We start from the raw sequence: 19,477 nt of genomic DNA, 5'->3' as shown, positions 1-19,477 counted from the left end.
CCTTTGTGTGATACAAGCCCAATCTAATCTTATCTACCTGTGGTCCTTACACTAACTAGGTTCATGGGGTATCCAGGCGATCCCCTCAAAAGCGAGCCAGTGAGAATGCAAGCAGTACCCCTATCCGCCATTTCTCAGGCATGGCTAGACTGTGTGCAAATGGAGTACTCTGAAAGGTCCCAACTCAGATGTCAAACCTATACCTTTTAACGATATAAAAAGGTGGCCTAGAAGTGGAGGCAGGTGTGCATACAAAAATATAGATGAAGCACCACCATTAAATGCTGGCTGCAGAAATATATTGCTTGCATACGGAAAAAGACATCAGATTTCCCAGCCTGACCTCCTGCTGAAAGTGACAGCGTCTCAAGCACATAATGGCCTTCTCTGTTCCAGAGGGGACAGCACAAGGACACATTTCACACTGACACCACCTCTTGGTCACTTGACCATCACAAGCAAGCATCCTCCCAATGTTGTTTTTTATCACCAACCTTGCATGGGACATTGTGGTGCCAGGCAGCTGGGATTGGTTTTAAAAAGTGTAGATCTCTGCTGTACTATAAATCAATATTACCTGCCACTTAACAGGTAGCAAGGCCTAGGATCTCTACAGTCATGGGTCCTTGTACCACCTGTGAATTGGGAGTAGCACTGGCCCATGGAATGGAGCCCCACATCAAAGAATGACACCCCTTCTCTTGGGGCCTGCATGGGGATGGTATTGCATAGCTGAGCTTTACCAGGAACATGACTTGTCTTCCATCCATGTTGATAAACAGACATTAACACGGCAATAGGAGAACCTGTTTCAGACGTGACCATATATTGGAGATTTGGCACCACTCCCATCCCAGCTTCCTCTCCCATTTCTAGGTCAGACAAGATACTTATCCCTCTATCCTGCTCCCAGGGCAGCTCAGATTCCCAGCTCCTTGTCTCATTCCCTCTAAGGCCACAATTGAAATAACTGAAGACACACTGTGCGTAGGCTGTCTGTGTTGTGTAAAGCCAGGTCTCCAATTTCAAAATATGCCTGGATCTAATATTGGACCTAGAGTAGTCAATTTCAGTCTTTTGTCTACTATGGTTTGACCATTTTCCTTCCCAGGTAATACAGAGCCATACTGGTTCTTTTTCCTTTTGCTCCAGTGATTGAATGTGCAGGAAGAACCCACCCAAGGAACAACCACTGCAAAAAACATTTAAAACCCTTGTTATTGCTTTAATTAATCTGGACCAGCAGCCTTCCTGCCAGGGTGGGGACTCCGGCTTTCCTGTCCTCCCCGGCATGCCTGCAGTCAGAGTTGTGCACTTTCCACAAAGCATAGATTACTCTCAACAAATAAATCAAATACATAAGTTAATTTATCCTTTTTTTTTTGTTTTGTTTTGTTACACTTGACACGTTTGGTGTTCACAGCCCCAGTTTATCGGGTGAAGCAGCTGCTAAAAAACCAGATGAGCAAATCTGTATAGTACCAAGCAGCACAGTGCTTCTGATTCCAGCAGGGAAGGTGCCTCCAAGAGGGGTTTGCTGCAGGAACCAATGTGGGAAATTCATTCTTTCCTCTGAATATGACGAAGCAATGTCCTCTGAACCTTCCCTCTCTCTGTCCCCCTGCTCCTTTCCATCTCTTTGCCTCATCCCTTCTCTCATTCTTTCTTGCTCTCAGAAATACCCGTGTCAGAGCCCTGTGAGCCTGTGGATTGCATCCCACTTTTTTCAAGCTCTTCAGGCCATTTTTTTGTCCTCTGTCCTATCCATAAATCTGGAAAGGATACGAAACAGGTGAGTTCTTAAAAATGGACTCTCACAGGTAGAGAGGGTAAATGGTGAAGCAAACCTTGACCACACAGTGGGCCTCAAACAGGGGTACAGTCTCAGTGGACTTGCTGCAGTAGTTATGGAAGAGAATCAGATTCTCCTGTTTTCAGCTTGATCCTGAAGCAGATCCTCTGGAACCAGGGGCCAATCTGCCTTCATACCACACAATCAATGGACACCAATCAGCAACCAGCCATGCAACCAGCCTACCTCACAACGAGTGCACACTCCTTTGCAAAACACAGACAAGGTGAGAAACACACACACAAAACTGTCACTAGGGAGTCAAATAGACATGATATTGCAGACACACACACACGCACAAATTCTGCCCTCAGAGCCTGATCTTGTGAAGTCCTCCACACCCTCAACTGCCATTGGGCTGGATTCTGATCATGCTTAAATCAGGGATAACTCTGCTGATATCAACAGAGTCACACCGGTGTGAGAGTAGAATGAGGCTCATTGACTTCAGTGGCATTACTGTGGATTCACATCAGTGGAACTGGGAAGAGAGTTTGGTTCACAAACCTCAGCTCTGAGCCTGGGGACTGACTGCACTTAATATCTGACTGAGGCTCATTTTGTATTGCCTTTTTTTTTTAATTCTAGTTTTTTTTTCTTGTCATGTACACATGGATATAGATATATAAAAAATAACAGATTTGATTCTCTATAGACAGTTTTTGCGCCTTTGGGCTTCTAAAATAAAAATTGTCACCATTACAGAAACCTAAGGTGTGGGGAAACAGACCCTGAACATCTGAGTTTCTTCTCTTAGCAGCTTTCTTTCTTTCTTTTTTTGGAATAAAATAAAAAGACAAAACCAAAATAAGTAAATAAATAAATAAAATAAAATAAAACAAATCACACCATTAAATGAACACATTCAGCAGGTGCCATGTTGCCTCCATCTCTTCCCTTCCCGGAGCATTCCTGCTGCGTTCACACACACTCATCAAAGTAACAAATCACTTCCAATGCTCCCCCTCTGTTTGGGTTTTCCTGCTGTCTGGGCCTGATCTTCAGTTGGGGTCAACTTGCATTTCTCCACTGAAACCAAAGCTATACTGATTTACTCCAGCCGCGGATCTCCACGGAGCTCTGCCGATTTACACTGGCTGAGGAGCCAGCCCAGGATCATTCATTTTCAAAATGGAAGTATGAATGATGAATGAAATTCTCAAAAACAACCAAACCCTCCTTGGGTTCTCATCTCCTTTCCCCCTCCCTGTTCAAAATGAACGTCCCCAAGTCCCCCCACCCTTTCCCCTGCTTAGCACTTTCTGGAAGTCATAATCGCTCAGTAAAAAAAATAAATAAATCAATCTCTTTCTCTATGTATATGTATATAACTAAATGGCTGCCACCCGGGCAGGAGTTTGGCTGGTGGGCCCAGACCCTCCAAGCCCGCCGGTGCCCTCCTCATCCCTGTGGTCTCTGCGGTGGGGCTCCCCGTCCAGCGCGTTGGCGGGAATGTTGCCATATTGCTTTCGCTCTCTCACACCTCGGAGGTACAGTACCAGAGTATTTACTAAATACATATTTATATATATATATATATATATTTATAGCTTGTGTTTACGTGTTTCTTTTTCCCACAGTCCTTTGGAATTGCTGCTGGGAAATGGTAGCACAAGGCGCGCCCTTGCCCACGCTGCTCACTCCCCTCCCTAACCCTCATCTGTTCCTCTTGCTGACTCCATTGCCCAGCTCCAGCTCAGAAGGGAGTGGGGAGCTGCGGTCTGCCACCCCCAGTTTATCGGGGCTGTCCGACCCCTCATCATCACCCGGTGAGGGGGTGTCCTTGCAGAAGTCCGTCACCCAGGAGGGCATGGAGAGGAACCCCCGGGGGTCAACCGAGTAGAACGGCTTGGCTTCGTTGGTGGTGGGCCCTCGGGAAGAGGGGTTGGCGGTGAGGCTGCTTGTGCTGTTGCACTTCTTCACAAGCGCCCGGCCTGGGGGCGGTGGGGGTGGGGAGAAAAGGGATGTCAGGGAGAGGCTGCTGAGGGTCTCTGACTGCTCGCTGTTGTTGCCACCCCTCAGGCTGCTCCCCGCGCCCTCCTCGTCAGAAGGGTCCATGGAGTCATGATGAGTGCACCCAGGGCTCGTGCTCCCTCCGCTGCTGTGGCTCCGCTGATGCCGCCTGATGCTCTGCAGGCTGAATATCCCGCGGCCCCGCAGGTTCCGCCGCCGGGAGGCAGGGGAAAGTGGAGCTGCCATGGTTCTTTGGCTGGCAGCCGTTGGCATCGGGCACAGTGCCATCGGGAGGTCCAGGGTGCACTGGGGTGAGTCGCTAAGGTTCAAGCTGTCCTCCAGGGTAGTCTGCAAGCTGCCTTCTGAGCTACTGCTCCTGCTGTCATCGAGGGAGGTGTCGCTCTCCGTGGCCTGAGAGAACAATATGCAACAAAGAGAAAGCTTTCAATCTCAGTTCCTAGCATCTGGGGCAACAGGAAATGTGGCAAGAGTTACAGTCCACTTGGAAGGGCTCCTATAAAGCACCAGTTAGATGGCCTGAACATCTCTGACCCTGTATTCAGCCTCTACAGGTGCCTTTGAGCTGTGGGCCCATCTGTTCCATTGTCACCATCAGGTGGTAAGGTCACAATCGGAGCAGGGCAGAGAAAGCTAATTCTATTTCATGACGGATGTTGGTATTTCGAAATTTGGTTTCACTCGGATTCGAAATAAAACCCAAATATTCTGAAATTCTCTGCCAAAGGCCGTGGAGCCGGGCTCTGGGGCAGTCCACCTGGAAGGTTGCCCCAGGGGCATATGCCCGGCAAACCCACACTGCTGAGGAGCAAGGGCTCACAGCTCCCTGTCAGCCTGCCCTGCTGAGGAGCTGGGTGGGTGTGCTGACTGGACACAAGGCAGGAATCTGTCAGGACTGCAACAAAATCAACCATCTCCGCAGAACATTTTGGTTTTGATGAACTGGCAAATTCTGATGAAAAAATGTTGGATCAGAATTGTTCAATAAGGTGATGTGGAGATAGGGGAGAGCCCCAAGGGAGGGGAAAACAGCCTTAATTTCTCTGTTTCGTTGGTCTCCTTTGTTATTTCACATTTTAGTTGTTTATAACAAAGGGCTCTGGAGACCTCAGGGTTTATCATAGGTGAATTAAAGGGTGTCTGATTTTCTCTTCCTCTGGAATGGCCCAACCCTTCTTCAACTTCACTGTCCTGCAGCCCGGAACATGAGCCATTCAGGAGACACCTTAGCATAAGCACAGCAGGGAAGTCCCCTGGCTTCTCCTTTCCACCACCTGTGTTTCTCAAATACATTTTATTTCCCCTCCTCTACTCTGTTCTCCCCAGTCTCCTAAGTGACAAACAGCAATATCTACCTGGGAGATAGGGGCCAGATGGGATATGAACACAGACAAGGCCAGGGACACACAGTTCATCTGGATGGGATACAGACCTAACAAGCATCGTGTGTGTGGGCATGAAGAAAGGTCCATTCCAGTTCTATTCGGACTTCATTGCCCCTGTTGCTTGGGCCCTGTGAAAAACATCTGGCTTCCTACCCACCTTCTTTAACTCCTGCTGAGACTATTTTTATGTGTTGAACCCAAGGGCAAATGCCCTCTCTGTCACCAGACCAAGTCCTTAAGTGGAAAGTGTTCTGCTGCCATTAGCAGAATCAGCACCAAACCTAGAAACAGGGGTGTCTGGCACTACCTCTTTATACTTGCCATCCAAGCAGCAGGAGCTTGGGAGGCATGGCTGAGGAGCCAATGTGAACTCATGCCTACTTGGATCTAGACTGAGGCCGTCAAGCTAACTTGCGACCCAAACCAGGCCAGTGCATGTTTTCTGGAGGCACAGGGCCAGTGCCTTACCTACTGTTCTGCCCAGCTCCTCCTTCCCTAGTACTCACTATGAATAAATCTTCAACCTAGTGTACTTTCTGTTCCCAGTAGTGATCTAGCCCTTTGAGCCCCCAGATCCAGTGCACTCTAGGCCACAGTTGCCAACTTTCACGTGGTAAATAAGCACCCCGACTTTCACAATTAACCAAGAATCAAGCTAATTGCATTTCAAAACAAGGCCAAAACAAGCCAATCCCTAAGAACCCCAACACTCTATGTGACAAAATCCCCCAGCGTGCAGCCTGGGACTATGGTGGGCCTGCTGTGCACCCCAACTCTCTCCCCCCTTGCCCCTGCTTGCCCCATCCTTGCCCCTGCTTGCCGGGAGCCTATCAAAAAAACAAAGCAACAAGCTACAAGCCAAAAACTAGCCAACAAGCAACTCACAAGCCAATTAAGCCAAAAACAAGCCCAATTTCTGTGGGTTTTTTTGCGGGTTTGGCATGTCTGCTCTAGGCCCTTCTTCTCTCTCTCCTCCCCTCAGCTCCCTCTTTGTTTGGATATACATGAGGAGCCCCTATCATGGATGGATGGGAAGCAGGGCCCTTACCTGGTGGAGTAGTGAGCAGTTCACACTTGGGGATCGCAGTGATGCCCATGAACCCTGCAGAGAGATTTTAGGAAGGCTGCCTGGACAGGAAACCTTCTCCTGCCCAGTCTGGGTGGCAGAGATGGCTGGATGGAAAAACTCTGCTGGTACAGGTAACAGTGGCCTGGACGTACCTGGAGAAAAGGGTCCGGGGGGAACTGGCAGAGTGGAGGAAGGAGATGGAATGAAAACAGAAAAATAAGACCTCAAGAGTCCATTGATCCACTTTGGAGTCTCTGTTTCTACCTAGGTAAGGGTCCTGTAAGCCCTCTAAACTGAAGGTGTTTAGTGACACGTACACCCAGGCATGGATCCGGAGTGCTGGGTGTTCACACATTCCACTGATCCTGCTTTCCACATAATTACTGGAGTTAGTAACAGACTCAGAAGCACTATCAGAGCTTGGATCAATAGCCCAACAACGAAATGGAGAGCAATATGCCCCTCCCATAAATGTCCTTGGAGAAAAAGGCGGAGACATGATAGGCCAAATTTAACCCACGTGCAATGCCACTAAAGTCCAGGGACTTACAGCTGGGCTCCTGCGGAGTAGTAGAAAAGGGAAATACACAAAAAGGTGACTGGGGAGCTCACTGACCCCATAAGGCCAGAGGCATGTGCTCAGGAGTGGAATTAGGACTCTTGTTTCCAAGGCAGATGAAGGTACTGTACGGACCCTAGAGCTAAGGAGCATGGCCTCAGGAGATGGTGGCACTGTCTACACTACAGAGTTAGCACGGTTCATTCACCTGATTGCTAGCTGACGTGACACTGGTTTTGAAGTCTTTGGGCTCATTCTCATTTGCATCCTGCTCCAGCTGTCCAAAGGGACCTTAGTGTACAGGAGAATCATGTCCTTTAAGATTGTGAACATCTGTCTGTCTAGGGCAACTCCAAGGAAAGACAATAGTCACGACAGAAGGTGCCAGGGAAACCAAGCAAGCACCACACTAGTGCTTAATTTGTGCCAGGGCTTGCCAGGACTGAACCCCAGCACCTCTAGGTTTGGGAATTCATAGTCCCAGCACCTCTGAGCTTGCCGCACCAGTTATGAATGTAAAACAATTGCTTGAGCCCCGGCACCTCTTTCATTACAAATTAAGCCCTGCACTACACTGAGATTGTCAAACTGAGAGTGAATTCTTCTTTAGTGAAATCCCGTATCATATCAACTGTATTCCTGACCAGAATAAAGCAGAGCCAGGTCAGACTAACTGAACCAGTCTGCACTGTCAGCAGAGCTAGCATCAAATGACCACACTGTCCAGGAGAATGGAGGGGACTTTCTTTACCTTGATTACTCTCATGCTTCAGCCAGGACTGGACGGGGTTGAAAGGGATTTTCTCCATTTCACACAAGTAACCTTCTGGAGTTGGAGAAGCACCTGTAGTTGTTAATGGGAAGAAACATTCCCCCAAATCTCCCATGCCCATGGAGTCAGGGCTGTTCTGGCCATTCTGTTGAAAAAATTAAAGAGATATCCTTTGTGAAATTAAAAATCACATGGATGGGGTGAAGCTCCCCGAGCAAGCTCTGGAGATGGGGTGGATTCTGAAGATACCTGAACAGTGCACATTCATGTTAGCAAATGGACATTCCAAAGAGTTACAGCCCCATCCCCCTAAACATATTTCCAGTCAAAGCAAGCCATTGATCGTGGTGAAAGGAGCTGTCGTTTGCACCCCTCTCCGTGTTGTCATCAGATCTGTCTGAGTGATAAGTTTCTAGGGGAGGAGTTGCTGCTAAGTGCCTGGCACTCACATTCTTCATGGGAGTGAAGTGTGATCAGCAGGGGAATACATGGCACTCCAGGCTGTGCTGGGACAGAGGTACAGAGTGTGGCACATTAAGAGAAACATGTACCCGATCAGCAGGTGCTAATGGCCAACGGATGTTGTGGTCCTGTTCCAAGATGCAGGCCTCTCCCATGGTTTGTGCTGTGTACACATAAGTTCTGTGATGGACCCTGTCTCAGACAGCATGGAGAAGTGAAGAGGAGAGGAGATACTCACCCCTTGTAACCTCCTCCACTGGGAAAAGCCAGACCTTCACGGGATTCACTCCCATGCCCTGAGTGAGGAACGGGTTCTTGCCAAAGCACTGCTAGGAGGAATGGTGGCTCTTTCAAGGAAGGACATGTCATTCAGGACCTGGGAGGATGCGCACTCTTCCCACTGTGTACGCATATATCCCACATACCTAGGATGTTCCTACCTTGGTCTCCTTAGAACTCAACTGACAGATGCTGCGATTGTCTAAATCATCCCCTAGCAGGATGGAAGAAGACTTGTCTGAGTTGAGGGATAAGCCTTCCATTTCAGCCAGCTGAACCTACAGGAGGAAAAAGAAGCGGTCACAGGATATGGCCTGAATCTGTTTCTCAACCACACCTGCTGTTTTAAGGCTGGATGGGTGCAGGGAGAGAGCCCAGACACATGAGATTGACTTATAAAAAAATTCCTTTATTTATACTATGTATTTCCTAACCTAGAGCTAGGCCTGGTGAGATGACCCACTTCTAGTAAAGCATGGAAATGAAGTCTGGGAGCTGCCAGGGACCAATCCAGATGATGGGTTCCCTAATCAAAACTCCCCTGGTGTCAGAGATGGAGAGACGAATCCAGAGTCTGTCCCAGGGTCAGGGTCTGGCACCAGGCTCCTCAAGCATACGGTTCCCTGAGCCAGTGCCAGGAAAGGACTTCCTTAGTCTGGGGATAATAGTCTGCCCCAGAGACAGAGAGTTGGGGAAGAGTCCTGTAAGGTTTGTTTACACCAACAATTAGTTCGTGGCAAGCTGAGGTGTGAATCTACCCTGCACTAGCCTTTGGCAGACAAACTGTCCCTGTGGACCTGCTGCCGTGCATTAACAGTTCATTCATGTGCTCTGATCTAGTCCTCTCTGACCTTCAGCAGGGTCCATGCAGATAGCCAGCCCACATCAGGCTAGTGCAGGGTTGATTCACACCCCACCTTGCTGCAAACTAAATGTTGTGTACACAAGCCCTTAGTCTGGCGACAACAGTGTGTGCTCTGACGCTGGACGAAGAGAAGGCCCCCTCAGTCTGGGGCTAACGAAGATTGCCCTAGTTAAATAGTGTGAAGGCTCTTTCATGCCAGGGATAGTCATGCCACCTTCAGTCCATGCCAGTGTCATGCTTTTGACTCTCTTTCACCTTAACTACTATAACCTATTCCCTTCTGGCCTCTCTGCTTCTTCCCTCTCTCACCTTTAATCTATCCAACACCTCAACTAACATCATCTTCTCCTCCCTGTTGCTTTATCTATGGCACCCCGTCCTCCATTCCCTTCATTGGCTTCCTCTTTCTTCATCAGGTGTAACAAAGCCCATCATTCTCAGCTTTCAGACTCTATACAGCTCTGCTCCTGCCTACATCTCTGTTCATTTCATCCCCATCCCATTTTACACCCTCCCCTCCTCAACCTTCTCTCCTTAGTTCTTCCTTTGCCTCCTCCCATTTACATCTCTCCTCTACACTTGGAAAGCATCTCCTTCTTCCTAGCAGCCTCCCTCTCCTTCTTCAAACATACTTCCTTCACTCAGGCTTCCCTCACTGATCTCTAGAGCAGAGCTAGCTCCTACTGCTGCACCTGATCCTTTATTGTTGTTGTAACCGTCTTATTTGGGGCTGCATGCTCCTCAGGACCAAGATCTTGTCCTCCTGTGTGTGTGAACAGACCATGTGCACCAGTGCCACTATGCGAATAAGAGTAAGATGATGGTGATATGGCTCCTTCAGGCTGGAAGTTTAGCAGTCTGTGCCAGCGTCAGTGATTGGAAGAGGACTCCTTCAGAGTGATAATTCACTTGGAATAATCAAAAGAAAAAACCTGAGCTAGATTTTTGAAGAGACCTGACATCCATAGCCATTAGGTTGTTCCAACACAAGAACTCCATGTGGTATACCTGTTCAGATTGCTCAAATACAAAAGCCACCAACTCTGAGCGTTAACAAACTCGGAAACCCACAACTGCATTGTGTCAGACATGCTACTCAGCAACCAGTCAACAACAATTTAAGGTCTAGAAAGCACAGTCTGAATCCGGCCCCATTCGACACGTGTGCTCATCCATGATGTATAAGCAAACATTCCACCAAAACAACCTTAACTCTGTCCCTATAGGCATGCAGGCATCAAATAGGAAAAAAAACTGAGACAACCTCCTTCAACCATAACAAAGCGTTTAAAATCATCAGTGACCACAAACACTAGACTACTTTACTCTTTGTTGAACTGTTATTCTGCAAATCTGTCCACTTTGCAGTCTACACAGAAAGACATACTTAACAAAATCATAAATAGACAATAAGTAGGCTCAAAGCCATTGTTCACCATTTTTCATTGACAAACCCTGGGCTGCAGATTAAACACTCCATGGACCACCAATACACATTGCCAGTATGTACACAAACCTCATAAAGACAGAAAATGAAATGATAGAAATGACATGAAAAGAGACCAGCTTCGTGGTGAGGAAGGGTCTTCTTATATTTTAATATTACAACTTCTATAGACTACAGATTACTTAGAACTCTCCTGACTAAAGTTGACGAAGTAAACATGAAATTATGACAGTGGGCTTTCGCTTGACAGAGCAGAACACTTAGCACATACTTAAGAACTTTAAGCATGTGTAGTGTTTTGGCTGGATTGAGCTGGAGCATTTAGCACATTGCTGGATCAAGCTCTAGATAAGAAGGGAACAAAGAACTGAAGGCTTTTGGCAAGTGTTGTCATGGGGCAGGTTTCAACCTGTTTTGGCATGGTGCTTCCTTATAATTGTCATGAAGCACACACATGTTGAATAGGGCCAGATGAAGAATGTGCTCTGTCTACATAAATTTTGATTGATTACTCTACAGTGTGTTTGAAATGTCTGTGTACATCCTAGATTTTTAATGTTAGAGGTAGTGGTGGTTGTATCTGGACAGCCTTCAGTGTTACACAGCATAGAGTTCTTCTGGTGGAATTTCCTTGTTGTTTTTCACAAAAGTTTTATACTATGTAATTATGGATAAAAAATCCTGATGCATATATCTGGTTAAAACGTTGATCTTTAATCTTACTTTAATGTGATTTAGAAAACAAAAATATCTAAATTTTAATGCTAAATTGTTCCTTCATGAGTTGATCAATAATTTCCTTTAAATTCCAGTATGTATTTATATGAATCAAAAATAGCAACTTTGGAAGATAATTTATAATTCTAAAGTGGTTATTGGAACTTTTTTAAAATTACAAATCAATTCTTTCACAGTTGTTTTCACTTTCCCCATTTTTAGCACAAGTTTTTTGATTCCTATTTTTCTTTTAATGTAATTTTTTTATCTTTTAAAAATAAATTATTATAGATTGTGGTTATCATTCTGGCTAACTGTGCTTGCCTGTGCATTTTTTTATGAAATTGCGGTTTTCTTTCCTTTAATATTTCAAAATACTTTTCTTGTTGGTTTTTTAATCCAAATTTTGTTTTGTGCTCTCTTGCATCTTCCTGTATGTCATCTCAACCTTAACTCCACCTTAACAAAGGTTTTGTCTAGAGAGCACCTGTGTTTTTTTTAACAGTTTGACATGGTTATGACATACACAGGGAACAAGACAGGCAGACAGGAGGAAACCTGCTGAAGCTCCTATGTTCTGATAGGAAATGGGACCAGGTAAAACCAGGAGAACTGCAGGGCACTGGGAACCATGAGGAGCCAGAGGTCAAAGAACTCTGTGGAGTTGAGAAACTATGCATGACCTTGGTTTCCCAGCTATCCTCTGGAAATCACCTTCCCACTATTCACCAGCCTTTCCTGCTTTCCCATGCTCCAAACCTTGATTCCTGCTTCTTCTCCCAGTCTTGCATCCCTGTGGACCTTCTGAAGTCCACAGAATCTGCTGCAGACCTTAACAGGTCTGCAGGAACCATCGACCCAGTGTCAGATCTACTAATGTCCACAGTAGATCCTTAAGACTTCAAAAAGTTTGCAGGGAAGAATATCTGGGACCAGAAGTTGGAATCAAGGTATGGAACTTGGGGGAGCTGAGAAATAGGGGGCAGATGACTCAAAGAAAGACCCAAGTGGGGCCAGAGAAATTCTGCTGAGCTTAGAAGCTTTGCTGACATGCTGAGCTCAGGTAGGCGTGGGATATTCTGGGGACCCAAAGGATGTCTGGAGGGTTAGCGGGAGTGCTCAAGGCTACTGCTGATTGTCACCTACCCATAATTCAGCTGCATACAGCACATACATAGTAATGATGCTTATGAAAGTCCAGGATTCATCATCTTTCTCTTTAGCCCTATTACTTTCCCCTTCCCTTGACTTGGATTCTAAAGTTTTGTTACCATGGGGGAAGATGTCACCACAAGTACCCTTTGTGGTTGTGAAAAGTCTGCCATCCTACCCCTTGATGGTGGTATGGTGATTTTGCTGCCTACCTTCCTGCATGAGAGGGTGAGAAAATTCTCCTGCCACCTGCCTCCCCACGCATGATGCTGAAGATTATGGCCAAGATTTTCAAAAGCAACAAGTGATTTTGGGTGCCCACCTTGGGATGCCTTAAATGGGCCTGATTAACAGAAAGTGCTTAGCACTCACTCTCTAAATATCAGGCCCCTTGAAGGGCCTTGAGTTGGTCAGCCAAAAATGCAGGCACCCCAAATTACTAGTCACTCATCAAAATCTTGGGTATACCACCACATGCCCCCTGTGGATGAGGGCTTGAAGACTCGGCAATTGGAGAAGAATAGCAGCATCCACCTATTGCTGCCTCTGAGGAAGACTCATTGAGAAGGCTATGGCTGGGAGGAGAAGGCCTGGTGCCTTGGACCCAGAGGCATGGAGCCAATCCATTGCTCTCTTTATGTACAGAGGACAGCGTAATCTACCAATGAGAACTCTTGACACTCTAACTTTGCTAACTAATTTCAACCAATAAAACTGTAGAATGCAAATTAACTAGACAGGGAATGGTGAGGATTGGTTGTGTTACCGCTGGTATCACATTGACAATATATAAGAATAACCTGAGCTATTGACACAACTCTAACCACAATCATGACAGGTAGGTACAACAGTTGTTAAAAATTTTACTTAATTACAACCTAATTTCTTTCAACATTTTCAGTGAGTTTTAATGGAAATTCCAGAGGTTTAGGGAAGGATTTTCAAAAGCACCTAAAAGTGATTTAGGAGCACAAGTCTCACGGAAAGTCCATGGGACTTGTGCTCCTAAGTCCTTGATGTGATTTTGAAACTCCCATCCTTAGTAAGAAGCCGTTTTTAGCTAGAAGGATCCCCTCCAAAAAAAAGAGACTCAAAAACTTCCTTAATAAGCTAATTTTAAATTCATTTTAACTAGGGCTGTCAAGTGATTAAAAAAATTAATCACAATTAATCGTACAATTAAAAAAATTCATTGCAATTAATCGCGCTGTTAATAATAGAATACCATTTATTTAATTTTTTTGGATGTTTTATACATTTTCATATATATTTATTTCAATTACAACACAGAATACAAAGTGCACAATGCTCAGTTAATATTTATTTTTGATTAGCACTGTAAAAAACAAAAGAAATAGTATTTTTCAATTCCCCCATTGCAAGTACTGTAGTGAAATCTCTATCAAGAAAATTGAATTTACAAATGTAGAATTATGTTAAAAAAAACCCTGCATTGAAAAATAAAACAATGTAAAACTTTAGAGCCTACAAGTTCACTCTGTCCTACTTCTTGTTCAGTCAATCACTCAGACAAACAAGTTTGTTTACATTTGCAGAAGATAATGCTGCCTGCTTCTTCTTTACAATGTCACCTGAAACTGAGAACAGGTGTTCACATGGCACTGTTGTAGCCAGCGTCACAAGATATTTACGTGCCAAATGCACTAAAGATTCCTATGTCCCTTCGTGCTTCAACCACCATTCCAGAGGACATGCATCCATGCTGATGACAGGTTCTGCTCGATAACCATCCAAAGCAATGCAGACTGACGTATGTTAATTTTCATCATCTGAGTCAGATGTCACCAGCAGAATGTTGATTTTCTTTTTTGGTGGTTTGGGTTCTGTAGTTTCTGCATTGGACTGTTGCTCTTTTAAGACTTCTGAAAGCACTCTAGTCCCTCTCAGATTTTGGAAGGCACTTCAGATTCTTAAATCTTGGGTCAAGTGCTATAGCTATCTTTAGAAATCTCACATTGGTACGTTCTTTGTGTTTTGTCAAATCTGCAGTGAAAGTGTTCTTAAAAGAAACAACATGTGCTGGGCCATCATCCGAGCCTGCTATAACATGAAATATATGGCAGAATACGAGTAAAACAGAGCAGGAGACATACAATTCTCCCCCAAGGAGTTCAGTCACAAATTTAATTAACACATTTTTTTTAACAAGCATCATCAGCATGGAAGCATGTCCTCTGGAACGATGGCCAAAGCATGAAGGGGCATATGAATGTTTAGCATAGCTGGCAGGTAAATACCTTGTAATGCTGGCTACAAAAGTGCCATGCGAATGCCTGTTCTCACTTTCAGGTGACATTGTAAATAAGAAGCGGGCAGTGTTATCTCCCGTAAATGGAAACAAACTTGTTTGTCTGGGCGATTGGCTGAACGAGAAGTAGGACTGAGTGGACTTGTAGGTGCTAAAATTTTACATTGTTTTGTTCTGGAGTGCAGTTATGTAACAAAAAAAATTTACATTTGTAAGTTGCACTGTCACAATAAGGAGGTTGCACTACAGGACTTGTATGAGGTGAATTGAAACATACTATTTTTTTTATTTGTGATTTATAGAGTACAAATGTTAGTAATAATAATAATATAAAGTGAGCCCGGTACACTTTGTATTCTGTGTTGTAATTGAAATCGATATATTTGAAAATGTAAAAAAAAAATCCAAAAATATTTAATAAATTTCACTTGGTATTCTATTGCTTAACAGTGTGATTGAAACTGCGATTAATCGTAATTATTTCTTTTTAATCACGATTATTTTTTTTTAGTTAATTGCGTGAGTTAACTGTGATTAATCAACAGCCCTAATTTTAACTCAGACTAATTAACAGATTTACTTGAAAATCCCTTCTTTAAGTGAAAAACTGAATGCCAACTGGAGAGTCTACTGTACCTCCGCAACGATATATCCACCTCTAGTTCACTCTCTCCTGTCATCCTTCCTGGTACAACTGCCTTTCCTTCCTGCTTTCCACCAGTACATACGTGTCTCCCATTGCTTAGGAGGACAGGCCAATATCATAAATTCACTGTAGTAACAAAGGTCAAAGCTTCTGTCTAAACAATCTATGGAGCGCTCCTCAGGAAAACCTCAAGGGTATGAGCATGTGTGTGTGTATTTGGGGGTTCCCTCCCCATCCTCGCACGCAGGTTACCTCTTGCTTGTCATGGTTACACTTCTCGCACATGGCCGGCGAGGAGTAATGATGGAAGACGGAGCCCGATAGGTTATCGATGATCATTAACTCCCCGTCGAAGGAGTCCTTAATAATTAAAGAGACACTGTCCAGCCATAAGTTCTCCTAGGGGACAAGAAAGGGGGAGGATGGGAGAAATTATTTAAAGAACCCAGAATTTTTTGCTTTAATGTGTTGTGTGAATTGAGGGCCAGATTCTGCCACCCTTACACAGAGGGAGTAGCACTTTACTCTATGAGCAACCTTACTGAAGTCAGTGAGGCTGGTCGTGGAGCAAGGTGTCACTTGATGGTGACAGAATACAGCACTTAGGGCTTGTCTACACTTGAAACACTACAGATGTGCCACTGCAGCGCTTCAGCAGAGACCAGTGGATTACAACCTGTAGTCCACGGACCCCTGGGGGGTCCTCAGACTACGTCTAAGGGGTCCACGAAACGTTGTCATTACCGTAGAACAGTGGTTTTCAACCTGTGGTTCACAGACCCCTGGGGATCTGCAGAGTATGTCTACGATTTCCAAAGGGGTCCGTGCTTCCATTTGAAGTTTTGTAGGGGTCCACAAATGAAAAAAGGTTGAAAACCTCTGGTGTAGACACTACCTATGCTGACAGGAGGGGTTCTCTCACTGGCGTAGGTAACCCATCTCCCTGAGAGGTGGCAGCTTGGTCAGTGGAAGAATTCTTCCATTGACCTAGCATTGTCTATGCCGGGGGTTAGGCACAGCTACATTGCTCAGGGGTGTGGCTTTTTCACACCCCTAAGCGATGTAGCTGGGTTGACTTAGCTTTTTAGTTAGACCAGGCCTTAGTGTTCATGTGAAATGGAGGGACTAACATCACTAGTTGCCATTGCAGACAGGCACTGCGTAAGCTTCCCTTCCAGCTCTGCCAATGCATCTCACTCCTGTACTGCACCATCTCCTGCTATTCCAATCCTGAGCTTCCCACACAAAATACTCTGCTAATGCACCTTAATCTTGACCTGCAGCACCCCTCCTATTGTAATCCTGAGCTTCCTGCACAGTTCTGACAATGCACCTCCAACCTGTCCTGCAGTACCCCCTGCACCCCTTACTCTTCCAGTCCTGGCCCCACACAACACCACCAATGCACCAGCACAACCCAGTTCACCCAAGCTAGACCTGAATGCAAACCAGTCACCAGTGTGTATCCCATTACTAAGCCCTAAATCATCTAGTCTGCCCTCCTTCTCCCCACTCCAGCCTGCTGCAGTTTTGCTGGTAAGCATAAAGGATTACCCACCTGTGCTGGAGAGAAACATCTCACGCACAGACGTCCTTCGGGGTCCACTCTCCCACCTCCTCCACCCCCTGCTCCCTGTCCAGAGCTCGGGGAGCCCACGGTGCGGGGGCAGAGCCCGTGTGCCATCTCGAGCTCAATCTCGGCGTCCATTTCTGCGTCCTCCTGCGCCTCCTTGTTGCTGTCGTCGAGGTGTTTCATGAGCACAGCTACCACCACGTTGATGAGGACAAACTGGGCTGTGAGCACGAAGCTGACAAAGTAGAGTGGCGAGATGAACTGCAGGTTGCTGAGGCAACTCCGGTCATCATGGGTGCAGTCCCGCAGGGTATCCTTGAGGAAAGGGCAAGTGTGAGAGGAAGTGGTGGGAAAAGGGAGGGAAGGACTAGAGTAAGAATTTAAATTTGGCTGCTCCCTCAGTAAAAAAACACAGAATCCAATGCCAGGCAGGACTAAGGTTCTCCAATACCCAGTGCTGTCTGAGCATCTGGGATCCTCCGTGCCCGGTGCCCCCGGCAATCACAGGAAGACCATCACATTTGACAGTCTCTGCCCAGTGCTCCAGAAACAGGTGTCCTCTTCCCCATAAGCCTAGGGAGAAAATTCCTTCCAGACCTGCAAATGTGAACATTTTAATTCTGCAAGTGTGAGCAAGAGTCACTGCAACTAAGTGCCTAATCCCCTTCATCTCCCAAAGACACTACCCATGTCCAAAGAATTGTCCATTTCCCCTCCTTGAATCCTTGTAAGCTATTTAATTTGGAGCAATATGATTTGAACATGGGGGAGAAAACTTATCTGCCTGAGGTTTCTAAATCACAAGCCACTCCCATTGCAGCTCCATGTGTGTGTCATACCAAATGCCCCCCCCACACTCAGCCTCAGAGAAGGGGCTAGGGTGGTGATGGTGGTGAATCTCCCTTCTCAGCATGGCCACACTGTTGTCCTGCTCCTTGAGGAGAGAGTTTGCACTTCTATCAGCCAGCTGCCTGCAAGACTAAATGGGCCAATGATCTGATCTAATCTGGCAGGAAGTAGAATCCTGGACTAGATGGGCCAGTGGTCTGAACTGGCAAGCCAGCATCTACATTTCCTCATCATTGAGCTCCTGTAAAAACAGTTTCTGTCAGAAAACAGGGCCTGCACCAGATCCAGTCTGCAGGACCCCTAATGGCCTGTAGTAGATTGCCTAATAGGTTACACTGTCTGACTGACTGGAAGAGTCAGCAGACCGTCTCTTAAACCCAGCAGCAGCTGCTGCTTTAAGTATTTGCCCCTGGCTGCAATAGCTTCTGTCTTGGACCCAGCCCTGCTCCTATCTAGCCTCACACCAGGTAAACCAGTTTTGACCCTGGGCCCTGACTCCTGACTCCGGCTGTGACCCTTGGCTCTGGCATTGGGCCTCTGACTCTGGGTCTGACGCCCACTCTAACCCCTAGACATGGCCACCCATGTCCGAGTCACCGACAGTTCCAAGCAGTGCTGATCCCTCCCACTCAAGCGTAGAATTTCTCCTTCATTAGAACAGAGATGTTTCCTCCTCTGAGGCCCATGTTACCTTCATGATTCCATTCCAGTTGTCGCCAGTGGAGACCTGGAAGAGCGTGAGGAAGGCCATCCCAAAGTTCTCAAAGGTGGCATGGCGGCTCATGCCCTCACAGGGGTTCTCGTCATTGCACACTGCAAAGGAAGGAATTTATAATTGTGCAGTGGATTGATTCCTAGCTCTCAGAGTGTGCCAGGGACTCAGAATAAGCCTCCCTGTGACCATTCCACTCTGAGATTATTAGCTTCACATCCAGAAGTCTGCACTTAATGGCTCCAGTCTATAGTCCCATAGGCTGGGTCCATGACAGTAATGACCAATGGGTTGGACATTGTCTAGCAGTATCAGAATAATTACCCCAACCCCAGGATATCGAGCAGCATAACTCATTTCCCACGGATGTCCCCCAGCATGCTTAGTGGTCCAAAACATAGTTCTCCTTTACCCCATGGCTGCTGATCCAAGCCTGCAAGCTTGCTGTGCTGGCACCATCCATTAAAATGAAGGGATTTTGAGGGTTTTCCTGCTACAATCAGCAGCATAGCAAGTGCATGTGAGCCAGACGTACCTGGCATACTGGTAAGAGTGGTAAAATGCTACCCCCACAACACCCAGCAGTAGTCACTTGATCAAGGGCCTAATCCTCTTGGTGTGAAAGAAGATTCCCTGCCCCTCTTCATGTACTTGGCTGAAAGTTTTGCCCATTGATACATGTCAACATGGACCAGAGGAGTGCATGAACTTCCCCTGAGTCTTCCCTTTAGCCATTTGGCTGGAACTGGGACAGAGAGGAGCTGATTTGCTGAGGCAGTGCATGGAAAGCAAAGACTTAAGAATGAGAGAAAGCCATCTAACTCTCTCATTCTGAGACAGGTTTTTTGGAAAGGTGGAAATTCCTATCATGGCAAATACCCAGAGAGGAGGTTAAAGG

The 19,477-nt window shown here is 46.1% G+C and overlaps 1 protein-coding gene across 5 annotated transcripts in view; it reads right to left on the bottom strand.

Annotated features, from left to right (window-relative positions):
• Positions 1-1,204: 1,204 nt before the first annotated feature.
• CACNA1I (calcium voltage-gated channel subunit alpha1 I) overlaps positions 1,205-19,477 on the bottom strand; it is a 125,298-nt gene continuing 107,025 nt past the window's right edge. For 2 of the 5 annotated variants that reach the window (XM_073326853.2, XM_073326857.2), the window contains 7 exons: positions 18,559-18,680; positions 17,004-17,333; positions 15,698-15,844; positions 8,511-8,627; positions 7,588-7,753; positions 6,257-6,453; positions 1,205-4,216 (listed from right to left, as the gene is read on the bottom strand). In XM_073326853.2, coding sequence (XP_073182954.2) covers positions 3,509-4,216; positions 6,257-6,453; positions 7,588-7,753; positions 8,511-8,627; positions 15,698-15,844; positions 17,004-17,333; positions 18,559-18,680 — 1,787 coding nt within the window. In that variant the 3' untranslated portion in view covers positions 1,205-3,508. Of the gene's footprint in view, positions 4,217-6,256; positions 6,454-7,587; positions 8,418-8,510; positions 8,628-15,697; positions 15,845-17,003; positions 17,334-18,558; positions 18,681-19,477 lie in introns of those variants that run through there. The other 3 variants (XM_073326849.2, XR_012156537.2, XM_073326865.2) reach the window with 3 other exon arrangements.

Source organism: Lepidochelys kempii, chromosome 1, assembly GCF_965140285.1.
Source record: "Lepidochelys kempii isolate rLepKem1 chromosome 1, rLepKem1.hap1, whole genome shotgun sequence".
NCBI lineage: Eukaryota > Metazoa > Chordata > Testudines > Cheloniidae > Lepidochelys > Lepidochelys kempii.
Note: the sequence above shows the minus strand (reverse complement) of the source record. Positions and strands in the feature narration are given on the sequence as shown.